The following is a 16,842-nucleotide window of genomic DNA, read 5'->3' as shown; positions in this document are numbered from 1 at the left end:
TAGTCTTCTCATTCTTGAGAGATGTCTGTGTATGTAAACAGCAAACTCAGCCACAGTGGAATTCATGATAGTAGGTACAAAATGATATGAAAGATTATGATATTTGGGACAAGAGAATCCCTTGGTATGGGAGCTGTCATGTGCACTGTAGGATGTTTAGCAGCATCCCTGGCCTCTATCCACCACGCCAGTAGCAACCCAATGCTTCAGTGTAAAACCAAAAATGTCTCCAGACATTGCCAAATGTCCCTGGGGGCAAAAATCACACCTGTCTGAGAACCACTGGTCTATAGCCTAATTTCTCAGGTCAGCTGTAGCCAATTTATCCATAAACTACTTATGAGGAGTCTACTAAGTAGGCCAAACTAAATAAGTATAATTTACTCTTTATTAACCAATTATGTAACATATTTCTGAATCACTTTATTACCACAAGGTGCTTTGACCACCATTCAAATATCTAGAAGAAACATCATGCTGGAAACAATCATTAGAATGTCTGGAAGATGCACTTTCTTTTCCATGTCTTTAGAATTGCACTAATCAAACCTATTCATATCTCCAACTAGAGACTTCTAGTATCTAGTTTAAGTATTAGGATAAATAGTTGATTTTCACTTTCTTATACAGGTTTTGGAAAAGATCATTTGATATTTCTTCTCTTAACATTGAAACTTTAAGGCACTGTTTCTATTTAAGCTTTATAAATAATGCACATTTTCCATAACTTATTTTATTATAGAATAAACTTTTAAGTTATTTCTTTAAGTGTTACCCATTTAACTTTAAAAATCTATCTTTACAATCCCATCCTTACTTTTGTCTCAGCAATATACTAGTTTATACTATTATAAACAACCTTTGTAATAAATTGTTTTGTAACTTTTTATTTATGACTTTTAAGGTTTCCACCAATTTTTTTTAAAGCTGTGCTTATTTCTGAGTGGTCTTCAGAGTCAGAACATGTAAATGTATTTGTCTAAGTTCTCTCCTTGCAAGATTATCAGATGTATGACATAGCAACGGAAGCCAACTAAAAATATACATACTTGCTCCAGTGAACTTTTCCTTCCAATGTCTGCATCTCACCGAGGATGGCAAGGAGAAGAGAGGACTTCCCACATCCTACTTGGCCCACAATCATGGTTAACTGACCTAGGAAAGCAAAACAAAGGATAACTACAGAGATGGATTCTTAGTGAAATAACATCAAAACACATTTAGGAAAAGCTAATGTTTTACAATCAATGGCCCAGTTTTGATCTCTAGCAATAAGGTATTCTAAACAGCTCCTTTCTCTGATATGTCTTTTTGGAAAAGGAAAAAAAATATATATATATAATGATCTATTATTTTTAAAACTATGAGAATAGCTGATATCAGTAAAGAGAGTAATGAAATAATTGCCTAGATTATCGAGATTAGTTTTAACTTTAATATTCAATTCATTCAGAATAAAAAGGGCAGTTTTGACGAAAATAAATAATTGGGATAACTCTTTTCTCCAATTTCTCTTTGAAGAAGAGAGTGTCTTTGCATTTATAATAGAAAAATCTGTTCCTATTATAAATTTGTTTTGCATTTATAATAGAAAAATCTTCATCTAATGAACATAAGGCCAGGTCAAAAATATTTCTATTCAATTATAGAGACATTTTAAGGAAAAATTACTGGGTTTATTCCTAAATATTTTATTCTTTTTGATGCTATTGTGGATAGTATTGTTTTCTTAATTTGAGATAGTTTGTTGTTAGCATACAAGTTCTTGGAAATAAAATTAACCAAGGAGGTGAAAAACATATACACTGAAAACTATGACATTGGTGAAATTAACACAAACAAAAAAAAAAGAAAAGACATCTGGGCTTAGGGACTGGAAGAATTAATATTGTTAAAATGTCCCTACTACCCAAAGCAATCTACAGATTCAATGTAATCCTTATCAAAATCCCTATGGCATTTTTTACAGAAATAGAAAAATCAATTCCAAAATTCATATGGAAACAGTAGACCCCAAATAGCCAAAGCTATCTTAAGAAAGCAGAGCAAAGCTGGAGGTATCACACTTTTTGCTTGCAAAATATATTACAAACCTACAGTAATCAAAACAGTATGGTACTTGCATAAAGACAGATGCATATATCAATGGAACAGAAGAGAAAGACCATAAATAAACCCATATATATACAGTCAACTGATCTTCAGCAAGGGGTTTCAACAAACTGGATATCTACATGCAAAAGAATAAAATTGGAGCCTATACTACACCATACACAAAAATCAACTCAAAATGGATTAAAAACTTAAATGTCAGACCTGAAACTATAAAAATCCTTAAAGAAAAAACTTCTTGGCATTGAACTTGGCAGTGATTTCTTGGATTTCACACGAAAGCATAGGCAATAAAACCAAAAATAGATAAGTAGAACCACATCAAACTAAAGAGCTTCTGCACAGCAAAGGAAACAACAGAATGAAAAGGAGACCTACAGGATGAGAGAAAATATTTGCAAACTATCTATCTGATAAGAGATTAATATCCAAAATATAAAATACAAAAAAATGCTAAAACAGAAATGAAACAAATAATCCAATTAAAAAATGGGCAAAGAATCCGAATAGAGATATTTCTCCAAATAAGAAATACAAATGGCCACCAGGTGTATATAAAATGGCATTCAACAACACTAAACATCAGGGAAATGCAAATCAAAACCATAATGAGATATCACCTCACACCTGTTAGGATGGCTGTAATAAAAAAACATGAAAGATAACAAGTGTTAGTGAGGATGTGGAGAAACTGGAACCCTTACACACTGTTGCTGGTAATGTAGAATTGTGCAGCCAACAAGGGAAAACAGTATAGAGGTTCCTCGAAAAACTAAAAATAGAATTGCCATATGATCCAGCAATCCCACTTCTGGGTATTTATGCAAGCGAATCAGAATTAGAGTCTCAAAGAGATATCTGCTCCCCCATCTTCATTGTAGCATCATTCACAATAGCCAAGGTATTGAAACAACCCAAATGTCCGTTGACAGATGAATGAATAAAGAAAATGTGGTATATACATGAAATGGGATATTACTCAGTCTTACAAAAAGAAGGAAATCCTGCCATTCACAACAACGTGGATGAACCTAGAGGACATTACGCCAAATGAAATAAGCCAGTCACAGAAGGAGAAATACTACTGTATGATTCCACTTCTATGAGGTATCTAAAATTTTGACTCTTTTAGGTATTTTAACTAATTTAGTTAAAATTTTAGACACTTCTTTTCACAGAAGCAGAAAATAGAATGGTGGGTTCCAGGAGTTGGGGGAAAGGGAAAATGGGAAATTGTTGTTTAATAGTTACTATTGAATTTCAGTTATGTGAGATGAATAAGTTCTAGAAATCTGCTGGTCAATATAGTATGTACAATTAACAATATAGAACTGTGTACTTTAAAATGTGTCAAGAGAATAAGTCTCATGTTAAGTGTTCTTCCCACAAAAAAATAAAATGAAAACAGAACACAAGGAAATTTTTGGTAGCGATTGCATATTGAATACCTTTATTGTGGTGATGGTTTTCACAGGTATATACATATGCCCAAACTCATCAAAATGTAAGCATTAAATATGTGCAATTTTTGTGGGTCAATTACATTTTGATAAAACTTTAAAAATATTAAATACATATAATTATTGATATTTAAATTTTAAGTATCTTGAAAACTTCATCAGTATTTCTCACAGACAGAAAATAAGTTTCTCATATACTCTTTCTTTAAAGTGTTTCTCAAACAAAAAGTGAAATCAACCACCCCACCGTTTAAATTGCCCAAATCAGCAAATGAACAGTAAATAATTGTCCAAAGGTATAGACTCCACGGTGAAAGGCAGGTCTCATCATTTCCAGCCATTCCCACAGTGACACAGTGCTCACAAGCAGAATAGTGCAAATAGGTAACCATAAATAATATTTATGTCTTTAAAAAGTATCTTTTTGTTAGGCTCAATTATCTTGGAAAACTATGGTTATGGTCATGAACAATTACAAAAATGCATAACAAATGACTCTTACCTGTTGGAATTCGAATGTCTATATTGGATAATGTAGCTAAACCACTGCCCCATGAAAAGTATCCATTTGTGACCTACAAAATAAAAATAAAGAAATTAAATTATATGTGTGGTATCAATGAACAATTCGAATTAAAATAAAAATTTGTAAGTGCTAAAAGACTCAACCCAAGGTAGAACGCACAGTGGTGAAATTCTGATTTAGAGTTATGGCTATTTAGCGGTATAAATGAAAAATTAAAAAGAATGAAACTGAAAGGAGGATCTTTCAATTTGCGATATTATGAAGAATGCTAAAATCTCTGACAATTTGGGATTACCGGATCGTTTACATATGGACAGACAATTATCCCAAACATTTTCCAATGAAATCTCTACATTAATTATTTTCTCACTGCCAGACAATTCCCCAAATCCTAGTGATTAAAATGAAGAAGAGAAATAACCACAAATTATTCCAGCAAAATGACTTCATTAACTGAGGAGGAAAATTCTGTAATTAATGAGTTTCCTGAACTGTGTAGGCCAACTATTCACTGAAGTTAAAAAAAAAAAAAAGAGTAAAGCATAATAAAAGAAGTGAGGCAACATTGCTTGTGGTATAAACGCCAACAATCAGGAAAAATCACAATACCTTCTATTCATCCCACACAATCTATTTGTTTTAACAAGCTTCAAGTGGACTTAATAGTTTTACCAGTTATAAAAATAGAAAATAAAACAGTAACAGAACCCAAGAATTAGAAGGATGAAGTAGACACAGATGAGAGGAAGAAAGGCTCCTAAAAATAAGGAGAAATTGAAGATACGCTTTGCTCATAAACTAATGTTTTATTTCAAAACCAGAAATGAAATTTCTAAGCACACTATTGTTTAGGAATTTTGCAGAATGGATTTGTGATATCTGAATTATAACTACATATAACCCTAAAAACTCTTCATAAAATGAATAACTTGAAGAGTGAAAAACTCTGCTTGAAAAGGCTAGCTTATGTTTGTCCATGCAGGTTTTCTCTAGCTTGTAATATATATGGCACAACATTTAGTAATATCCATCACATAGTTATGTGTGAAATTAGTCATGGAAGGAGGGTCGCATGGAAGGGCTGGATTCGAATTACTGATTGCTTTATAAATATGGCTGATCTTCCTCATTCTGTGTGAGGGACTGTGTTAGGCTGGCATAGATTACGAAGAAGGCATAATGCATCCTCCCTGCTCTCTTGAAGCTTGCAATCAGTTGAGTAAGTAAACCATGGAAAGAAGTGAGTACAAGACATGACATTATGGGTTAAGTACCAAATAGATGGGACACACAGACACTAAGTACAATAGCAGCTCATAAAGAAAATCATTTACATCTGGGATGAGTCAAAAAACTTTTTGGAAAAAGAGACCTTTTAACTAGTTTTGTAAAATATACTGAATGTCAATGAAAGCATTTGTAGGTAAAGAAATATAGTGAGAATAAGCCTAAGATCAAAAAACCATAAAATATGTCAGAGGAAATGATGAATAGAGCTAGCTGGGGCAGAGCTGGCTGGGGCTGTCATTATGGTTAAGTGACAAATGGCATGCAAAGAAATTATACAGCCTCAGAGGCTGAAGATTCCATTTTCTCTCCTAGGGTAGGTGAGGAGGCTAAAAGAGGCACAAAAATAGATGCTTGTGGACAAGGGCCAGCATGAAACTGAGAAAGGCCCTACATGACACCGTTGATGTTCTCAGCAAATTGGGAGCTAAGGTGATCTGGAGAAAGAGGAGGCAAAAGGAGAGAGAAGGAGGTGGGAATAGAGTGGTGACAGCTGCATAGCTATGGTAGGTTTGGAAAATAATGCTGCTAAGAGACATGTAAAAGGATGACAGATAGCTATTGGGGGAGGGGAGTCAGCTGAGGTTGGAGATAATAAATCTGTGGCCATGCTGGCCTGTATCATTGTGTCACCTTCTCCATAGCACTCAGCAGCCTTGTTATAGATGTGTAGAAGGCATAATGTTGGATTGCTGCAGAAAGGTACTACAGGACTGGGAGAAAAAGAAGGGGCTCAGGATATTGAAGGTTTCAATGGTGTTAAAAAAAACAATGACCATGAAATTCTTTAAGAGAAAACTTGGGTACCAGGATTTTGTTGTCAGTGACTGACTAGTCTATTAGAGTAAGATAGAGGGGATGCAGTTCCAGGTGGTGACCAAATGTGAATACAAATTATATGAGTGTGAAATTAAATTATACATGTGGTATCAATGAATTAAAATAAAAATTTGTAAGTGCTAAAAGACTCAACCCAAGGTAGAACACACAGTGGTGAAATTCTGATTTAGACTTTTGGCTATTCAGTGGTATAAATGAAAAATTAAAAAGAGTGAAAGTGAAAGGAGGGTCTTTCAATTCGAGATATTATGAAGAATGCTAAAAATCCTTTAATACCTTTCTGCAGCAATCCAACCTCATGCCTTCTACACATGTATAACCAGGCTGCTGAATACTATGGAGAAGGTGACACAGTGATACAGGTGAGGTTGTACAAATGGAGTGACAGTAGATTAGGGGATTTTCAGGCTGGGATACTGGATAGACTGTACCCTTGGAAGTTTAAATCCTTACGATGTGTGGCACATACAAAGACGGAACAGTGGACTAGGAAACATACTCACATCTACAGTGAAGGTGGAAGAGTGATTATGAGGTCCTCTGATAATATATGTGAGAACAAGTAGAAAATACCACAGCTTTATGAGTGTGACAGGGAAAGGTTATGGTCTGAAAGTAGCAGGAAAGAACTAGAAGAATGCAATGTCACCTTCTGATTTGGTGCTACATTGAAGTAAAAGAAGGAACAACATCCATACAAGAAAGATAGAAGAGGAGGAAGGCTAAAGTTAATTTCTCCTGCTACCATTTACACTTTCATTCCCTCCCACCTTTTACAAAATGCACTAAATTCCCCACCAGCAGGGTTAAAATCCTGACTTCCCCAACTAGATGTCTGAACTTGGAAAATCAGCTAATAGGTAAATCAGTCTTTGCAAAGGATCATGTAAGGATAGGTACCATGATGATCATCATAGCAGGGTTTGTGATAGAGGAAAGATGGAGGCAAGCTCGGTGTACATCACTAGGGGATAAGTAAAATGCAGCGACACATTCTAGAGGATACAATGGTGCACTTAGCAGAAGGAAACAATCAAGAAACATTTAAATTGAGAGCACATAGACACTTATGAGAATACTACATATTTTACAACGATACGAGCATGCCTAAGCACATCAAGCACATTAGAGCTGGTTCTATAATGATGGGGGCAGGGGGTAGGGTATATTGGGGATGAGGTGACTTTGATAAGAAGGAGTATCAGGCATACAGGGAAAGAATGAATTAAAATTTAAAAAGCAGGAGCCAGATAGACACAAAATGTCACCTAGTATATTATTCCATTTATATGAAATATCCAGAAAAGGCAAATCCATTTGTTGCTGCCTGGGGCAAGAGGAGTGGGAAATGGGAGCAATTGCTTAATGGATTTGAGATTTCCTCTTGGGGTGATGAAATAGTTTTGGAACTAGGTAAAGGTAGTGGTTGCACAACATTGTGAATGTACTAAATGCCACTGGATTGTTCACTTTGAAATGTTTGTCTGCTAAGTGAATTTCACCTCAATGAAAATAATGTTTTGTTTTGTTTTTTAAATTTAAACGCAGGGCACACACAGACCACTGTCCATTTTCTCCTGCTGAAAATAAGTAACAATGCTGAACAAAATTTGGCTTGTAAAAATTCTCACTAAAAGAAGCACTTAGGAAATTCCAAGTCAAAATATAAGGAAAAAATACAAATTCAAAGGTATAAGCCCCAGAACACCTAAGCCTCTTTCCCCCAAGGGGCCAAGTATAGCTAAGAAGGAAAAAAAAAACAGTTATAAAGACTTGTTCTAAAAGGTATCAATGTTCATTAGAAAGCTATAGTAATAATTACAGTGGAGTACTGAACAGACAAATAAATCTGAGAAAAATAAATAAAGGCTATCAATTGATTCACACACATATAGATCCTTGATGTATAACTGACATCACACTGAAGATCAGTGGGGACAGTGATCAATATATGGGGCTAGGCAACTAGATATCACACTTGAAAACATTAAATCAGACCTTACTGATTTACTACTAAATTTGGGAAAATGACTAATACTAAATGTACTACTGCTACATTTATGATTTACTAATAAATTATTCATCACTGATTTACCTACTAAATCACATCCCTACTTCATACTAAACACAAAAATTGATTTTATGTGTATTAAATGACTAAAGGTAAAAAGTGTAGCTTCAAAGCTTTTAGGAGCTAATATAGAACATCTTCATGGCCTCTGGGTAGGAAAAATTTTCTTAAATAAGACCAAAAACCAAAGCATTAACCATAAAGGAAAAGTTGTATCCTAGACTATATTAAAATTAAGAACTTCTGTCCAATGAAAGATATCATAGAGTGGAAAGCCAAGTCACATAGAGTGGGAGAAGAATTTTGCAACATATGTGACTGTCAAAGTAGTACCAAGAATTTTTAAAGAGGAGAAGGACAAACAACCTGGTAATTCACGAAAGAAAAATCCAAACCCAAACCCCAGTGGCCATTTTCACAAATATATCTTATATCGAAAGTTGCTTGACCTCATTTGTAATCAGAAAAATGCAAATAAAAACCGCAGCAAGATACAATTACATCTCTCCCGGCACACAACACTTGGCAAAAGAATGAGAAGCATTTTTTTGGTGAAGACGTAGAGCACCTGGAACTCTCAGTCACTTCTGGTGAAAGTGTAAATTGGCACCATCACTTTGGAAAGCAGTTTGCCATTATCTAGGAAGGTTGAGGATGCACATACTGTATAACGCAGCGACTGTTCACAATAGCCCCAAACTGAAAAATACCCAACAGTCCATCAAAAGTAGAATAGATAATTAAATTCTTGTATATTTATAGAATGGAACAATTCGTACAATAGAACAGCAATGAGAGTGAATGGATTACATTTACACAATATGGATGAATTACATATACAAAATGTTGAGCAAAAGATGCAACACACATATACACATATTTAAACTTTTAAGAAACTAAAAATATGTTTTTAGGGAGGCAAGCATAGCAGGAATAATCAAGGAAATGATGACTATAAAAGACAGGGTGGCAATTATATCTCGGGGAAAAATATAAGAAGACAGCAGGTATATGTGTTGGAGCATTTTCTGAGGGAGCTGCTGATATAAATATGTACATCTCTGCAGTATATTGTATTTCATAATAAAAATATTTCAAAAAATAAATATATTATTACCAATTTGTGAGCTTTCACCATAAATAAAAAATTAATTTGGGCTTGAAAGTGAGCCTGAAACTGCGGAGCCCATTCAGAAGCACAGCAAAGTCAAAGCCATTGATAAGCAGCTATTTTGCTTAACGCATGAATGGTCAATTTTGGAAAAAAAATCATAATAGTCTCTCTTTTTTCTTTCAAAATGAAAATTCATGAAACACATGGAAAAGACATATTTTTAGATTCCTACTATAGTGAACAGAAAATGTCAATTAAAAATTGGCCCTGTTTTTTATTCACCAATACATTAGTTGTTATCTGGGCATAGTTGGGAAACAACAGCATAGAGGACCCTTTCCAATCTCTCATTCCTTATCTTTTCATAGCCCCTAGTTCACACTCTGCCTGAACATTATAATTGCTTAGGGAATAACACACACACACACACACACACACACACACACACACACACACACACACACTTTTTTAAAGCTTTCTAGGTGATTCTAATGCATAGCCAAAGTCAAGAATCACTAGAGCTCTCTTTAAAATTCATATGTGACATATCCTTTTAACCCCAAAACAACCACACTAAAATGGCATGTCCACCTCAAGATGGGCAAACCATGGCTCAATGAGGCATAGTAATTTGCCCAAATATCACGCATCAAATTAGTGGAAAACGGAGGGCTAGCACTAGCTTGTTCTACTCAATCACATGTTTGTTCCGATTATGAAGTGGCTATTGTGGGAAGGTATTGTGTCAGGTGTCAAGGAGAGAGAGACCTAAACATAGCTCTTGGCTCTACTATACACCCCATACTGAGCCTCCCCCTCTCTCTGACTGGCCTAGGCTGTGCAGGGGAATTGGATATCCTCCAGTAGCCAATGCAGCCAGTTTGCTAAGTTTCCAGGACTCTGGCAACTCCCATGGATGGAGGCCTTTGACTGCTGCCGGCAGCTCTCCCAATTCCTGCACAACACTGATTACTCCCTCTTATCCCCAACTCTCGGTTGCCTGTTCCGCCTTAACTTAAGCACAATGCCTGGGGAGAGTCCAAATAGCCAAGTTTGAAATGAGATCAAGGGCAGTACCGGGAAACTGGTGAATGCATACACTAGTCTGAGTCTCCCCTGATTGAAAACAATGACTATCTAATTTATATTCCTGAAATTTGAATTTATAATATTGGTATTCTCATGAATCAGTTTATTTCGTTGATAAACATAGGAATACCAGAAAAAATACATGCGACACTAGCTTCTAAAGCAGATTCAGAAGAAAGTCACATTCTCTGGTTGTTGAAACGTGCTGCTGGAGCAAAAATTGTGGTTGGGAGATGAGGAAGAACTGACAATTACAACTCAGAATTTTTTTTTAAATGTTATTAGGGTTAATGACAACTGTAAAAAGAATAAGGACACTTTCGCAGAACTTCACCATAAAGTAGTAACATAAATGTTTCTATTCATGTAAGAATCCAGGAAATAAAAATAACCTTTATTGCAATGTCCTCTGTTTCTGCGGGACGTAGACGCCGTGTTGATTGCTCATAGCTGTCCAGGTGATATCTTCCAGGCTGTTTCCTGTTTATAGTTTTTGGCTGCTGCATTCCAAATGGAAAAGAACACAAGTTGAAGCTTTATTTTAAAAATGAAGTTTTACTGAACATTTACTCACATTGCTACCTAAGTTCCAAGAAAAAGAAACAAGTGGATGTCATATTTTAATTATTTCAATGACTCCTTCATAAAAAAAACCAAAAAAAAGTGAAAAATTCTTAAGCTATAGTTAAACCTCATTCACATGCCTCTTGAGAAAAAAATGAAAATATGAAAATAGGATACTTGCAAATGATAGAAGTTAAAGTACAGAGTCCCAAACTAAGTTTTGGATAATCTTTCCCCAATGATATGGATGGATTATGCCCAGGCAATAAAAACAACTGTGTGGTGTTAAAAGGTGATCAGATTAACTCAGGTCAAACTAGAATCCATTCGTTAGGCTATCATATGGTTTGGCTTTCGTGGGAGGTACCCAGTGGGAGGTAATTGAATCATGGGTGTGGGGGTCTTTTCCCGTGTTATTCTCGTGATAGTGACTAAGTCGCAGGAGATCTGATGGTTTTACATAGGGGAGTTCCCCTGCACATGCTCTCATGCCTGCCACCATGTAAGATGTGCCTTTGCTTCTCCTTTGCCTTCCACCATGATTGTGAGGCCTCCCCAGCCATGTGGAACTGTGAGTCCATTAAACCTCTTTCCTTTATAAATTACCCAGTCTCAGGTATGTCTTTATTAGCAGTGTGAGAATAGACTAATACAGCTATCAGGCTTGTAAACATTCCACCCATACATTATTGATTATTCTCTGAATCATGAGGATTTTTAATCTGATACACTCACATAAATCAGATTGAGCTACACAGTACCCAGCATCTGCTATGTATTGACAAAAGCATAAAGATCTAGATTTTTTTTTTTGTCCAAAGATATTACGGTGTTTCATCAGGAGATCCACAAGTCTTATAGAATGATCTAGTCTATCTCAAATGTTATAGCCCTATTCCTAGTCAACGGACTAAGACATCCATTATAAAGAGGATGCCAGCTGAGGTGTGACAGTCTTCACATATTTAAGATGAATGTAAGTCATACCTAGAAATTTGTCATTCTCTAATTTTTTAGTTCAGTTTCACACAGAGATAAATGCCTAAAGAGAAAGTAGAATATTTAGCTCATAAACATCTAATCTGGAAAAATTTTAAAGCTCAAAATTTCTTCCAGAAATATATTGAGTCAGTATTTCAACATAAATAACTTTTTTTTTTTTTTGGAAACAGAGTCTCACTCTGTCACCCAGGCTGGAGTGCAGTGGCATGAACACAGCTCACTGCAGCCTTGACTGCCCAGGCTCAAGTGATCCTCCCACCTCAGCCTCCTGAGAAGCTGAGTCTACGGGTGCATTTGCCACCATGCCTGGCTAACTTATTTACTATTTGTAGAGACAGGTTCTCCCTATGTTGCCCAGGTGGTCTCAAACACCTGGATACAAGCAATCCACCTATCTCAGCTTCCCAAAGTGCTGGAACTACAGGTATGAACCAATGCACTCAGCCATAATTATCTTCCTACTCAAATACCTTACAGAGAATATGAAGGCTAAGTAATAAACACTTTAAACTGTTAAGTTACCTAGAAAGGAAAGGATTCTAGAATTGTGAAAGTTGTTGGTTTTAGGGGGTTATTTTTTGGCCTGGAACTGCAGGTTTAGCTTTTTGAAAAATCCATTGGGTTCTACTATGGGAATTAGGAATGTACTCAAATAATCAGTAACTTAATCCAAACAAGATATTGCTCTTCCAATTTCCATCAACTGGTGTATCAGGAGAACACCCAAACTATCAAATAGTACATTGCTAGGCTACATGCAGATAAATACACAATTTAAAAAGCCACTGAAAAGATTAGAAAGTAAGACACTAGCAGTGGTTTTGTCACACAGAAAATACTAATGTATTTTGACTTAGAGAGAGGAGGAGAATATGTTCATGTACTTTATTTTAGTTTTGTTTTTCCTTCCTACAGCCCTCACAAATACTCCTGGAAGTACACTGCATGAGAGGGAGGTTGTAGAAAGCCACTATCCTTTAGGCTAAGTATATTTTCCATACAAAACAGGTCTACACCTACATATAAAATGTACTGTCTTCTAGAGTCTTTAATTCTGTAACATTATTGCCCCCACAGGTCCAAAAGAAATGACTTCATGCCCTTCACAAAACTAAGAAGAGGGTGGGAAGAGTAGATGTGTTGACAGAGATTTGAGTTGAAGTTCCACAGATGTAATATGAAGAGACTTTGGCCCTAGACTGTCACTAATTCTCCATGGAGATTCTACAGCCAAAACCACTTAACTCTAAGCTTTTACAGAATACATAGTATCTTAAGCACTCTCAAGAAGGAGTTTCCATTAGTGTTATTTTCAAACACACAGCTTTTTTCACTCCATTTTAAAAAGTTTGTCATTTGTGGTTTGGCCCATCAGCAGTGATGAATGACCCTGAAAGACATCAAGAAGTCCAGTCTGGTTTCAATAACCCTGAAGATATTGGATGCGTTTGAAGGGGATTCTTTTTTTCTTTCCAAAACCTTTTCTCAGTTCAATTTTTCTTCTATGCCACATCTCATACAAAAAAATTCTTCAGATTTCCCTAACTCCATGAACTTGAACTCCTATATCCCGTTTCTTGAGGTCATCTCACTCTGCTCATCCCCCCATCTCTGAAAGACAAGTTCCTTGGTAGTCTAGGACCATCCCAAGAGTGACGAGACTGGTTCTAATCAAATATTTGACCCCCTACTGCCTAAAAGTTTAGATGCTTTTTAACGCATTTTTGTCTTTGTGTCTATGTCCACACACTAACAAACAAGCATTTTGAGGCGTTGCTCCTCCAGCATATATAAACATGGCTGGTGGTCCCTTCTCAGACAAAATCACACCTGTTCAGTAAAACTACTTAACAGAAAGTTAAAAAGCAAAAACAAACACCTCCAGAACAGCAGAAGAAAACAAGTCTAAATATAGCCACATGATTGCCTTAACTATTTTTTAGTAGTTTTAAACATGACGTAAAAATTACATAATATAGATTGATTTCCTAGGAAAAGCTTTCCAAGTTCCAATCAATTCCAGTCAGGAGACTGATTGTGTTGTTTCACATAAATGGTAAATATATTTTTTCTAATAGTAACAATTATAACTAACATTAACTTATGACTCATGGTGGAATAATGCTTTTCTACTTTGTGAAATATATTAATTTTTAAGAATTTCTTCAGAAATTTTTAGACAGTTCCTTTGAGAAAATGGTATAATCCAGTAATTGATTTAAATATTATCTAATGGCTAATGGCTAATGGTTCTTAAATTTATATCTCCAATGCTTATGTCTCTTCTTGGGTTAAGAAGTATCTCAAAACTTGCATGTGCAAAATGTACCTCATGATTCTACCTCAACACCAATCTCCTCATTTCTCAGCCTCCCTATTTCGGTTAATGGCTATATCATCTACCCAGAAGTCAAGCCAATAACCTAGGATTCTTCCTTGAGTCCTCTTTCTCCCTCATCTCCTCCATCCAATCTATCGCAAGTCTTTATCAGCTCAACTTCTAAAGTGTACACTGAATTTGATCTCCTTTTTCACAATATCCACTGCAACTGGACCAAAAGCTCTAATTCCAACCATCATCCTCTCCTGCCTATATTATTATAATGACTTCTTTACTGATCTACTATTTTACTCTTTGTCCTCCATTGACTTCCCTTTACACAGAAAACAACAACATAATAAACAAACATAATAAACAAACATAATAAACAACAACATAATAAACAAAATTATATTACTCCCTACTTTGAAACCTTCCAATAATTTCCTATTGCATGTCAATAAAATCCAAACTCTTTCCATGGCTTACAAGGGCCCTCAATCATTGTTCTCACATCATCTCATCTTTCTCTTCTTCACCAGGCTCCAGCCACAGTGCCCCTCTGTTCCTTGAACACATCAAATTAATTCCTACCTCAAGATCTATGCATCTACTAGTTCTCCTGCATGGAATGCTCTTTTCCCATGACTTTTCAGGAAAGGTACCTATTTTTTATTCAGGTCTTAGTTCAAATGCTGGCTCTCTAGAAGGGCCTTTTTGGAAATGACCACCCTGCTTCAAGTACCCAATTCACTCTCTAATACCCTGTTTTATTTTCTTCACACAGTGAAACTATGTTATTGTTTTAATTTGCTTATCAATTCCTGCCTCAAGAAAGCGAATTCTGTGACAGGAAGGATATCACATGTCTTGTTCATTGCTACAACCCTAAGTCTTGGCACAAAGCACAGGGCAGCCAAAAAATCTAAAAACACAGGCATATATTTAAAAAAAGCTTATTCATATTACATGTAATGCATGACAAAATAATATTGACTATGTTTCTAGATTTTATGCAGATACTAAGTAAATATTTGTATCATGGATAAATGAACTGGTCTACAACTTACAAGATTCAAGTTTTAATTCTAGCTCTACCACTTAGTAATCTTACGACTTTATTTAAACCTCATGACATGGAAAATAAAAAGAGCTAGAAAATAAAAAAAGAGACAATGTAATGTAATTCAACTGGAAAATAAAAAGAGACGATGTAAGTGGATCAAAAGATAAAATGCATCACAAAATATGTTTTAAACTATAAAGTGTAGTATAGCTAAATGGTATTACAAGAAAATGGTGCATGAGTAGTAAGCTTATTTTGTGTTATTTTTATATAAATTTGGAGTAACCAAACTCTCAATTTCCTTTTGAATTAAACACGTATTGTCCCTTAGGATATTTTTTTCTGGATTTATAAAGACAATACTTATACATTTGTCTGTTGATTTTAGACTTGTGAGGTTGTAGAGAAGCAAATAGCAATTTTTCTTCACATGGGTTAAAAAATAAAGCTTATAATCTCTTCTAATCTCACTTGTATTAATCTGTCCATTCTGCTGAGACTGTCCTCTATTCACAACTTCCATGACAAAAATAAAACACTTACAACTCCAGTGTGTTTCTTACAGGACTCAAAAGGAAGCGAACCTTCACCAGTTCGCCAACTGTCGTCACCAATCTCATCACTCAAGAGAAACTCATTCAGCTTTTGAACACTGCAAAAAGCAACAAACACAGAATAAGAGTTAACAATAAAACCACCACCAACAAAGTGCTACCTAAATAACGACTTTAACACACATTATTATGGTGAGTAGGATGCCTGTGAGAGTCATTTTTCAAGACCAGCTGGGAATTCAGCCAGGTCGACCAAACATCCTAAATTGCCGAGGACAGAGGGGTTTCCGGGACATGGGACTTTCAGTGCTAAAATCAGGAAAATATCAGAAAAATCAGGACCACCTGTCACCCTAAATTCAACCTAACCTTCTTTGCAATTTTTTTGCAATTATATTCCTTGTCAAAAATAGTGAAGTTGTTTAGGAACTTGGAACAGGGTGGTTAAAAATAACAACAATGAGGAAAGTCCTCTTAGTATTCTAGTTTTACAAATGATGGGGAGGTGATGTATAGAGAAGCTAAGTAACCTGCCTAAAACCACTTAGCATGTAATATGCAAGGATCTGGGATCCTTGGCCACTGTGTATCTTGCTTAAGCACTATGCATTATTCACATTTTCTGAACCTGGCAAGGAGAGGGGCCTCTAGAGTCTTGCTGCTCAAAAGTTTCAGCCAAGGACCACCAGCATCAGCATCAACTGGGAGCTTATTAAAAACAGAAAATCTCACCCCTGCCTCCAAATACGAATCACATTATGCATTTGACCAATACCCAGAGGCACTTCATAAGCCCGTTACCATTTGAGAGGCCCTGCTCTAGAAGACTGGTTTGCA

The 16,842-nt window shown here is 35.7% G+C and overlaps 1 protein-coding gene across 1 annotated transcript in view; it reads right to left on the bottom strand.

Annotated features, from left to right (window-relative positions):
* ABCC9 (ATP binding cassette subfamily C member 9) overlaps positions 1–16,842 on the bottom strand; it is a 150,621-nt gene that overhangs the window by 78,154 nt on the left and 55,625 nt on the right. Inside the window, exons 15-18 of the mRNA XM_030804745.1 lie at positions 15,995–16,103; positions 10,892–10,999; positions 4,075–4,147; positions 1,050–1,155 (exon numbers count right to left, since the gene is read on the bottom strand). Coding sequence (XP_030660605.1) covers positions 1,050–1,155; positions 4,075–4,147; positions 10,892–10,999; positions 15,995–16,103 — 396 coding nt within the window. The remainder of the gene's footprint in view (positions 1–1,049; positions 1,156–4,074; positions 4,148–10,891; positions 11,000–15,994; positions 16,104–16,842) is intronic.

This window comes from Nomascus leucogenys, chromosome 23 (assembly GCF_006542625.1).
Source record: "Nomascus leucogenys isolate Asia chromosome 23, Asia_NLE_v1, whole genome shotgun sequence".
Lineage (NCBI taxonomy): Eukaryota > Metazoa > Chordata > Mammalia > Primates > Hylobatidae > Nomascus > Nomascus leucogenys.
Note: the sequence above shows the minus strand (reverse complement) of the source record. Positions and strands in the feature narration are given on the sequence as shown.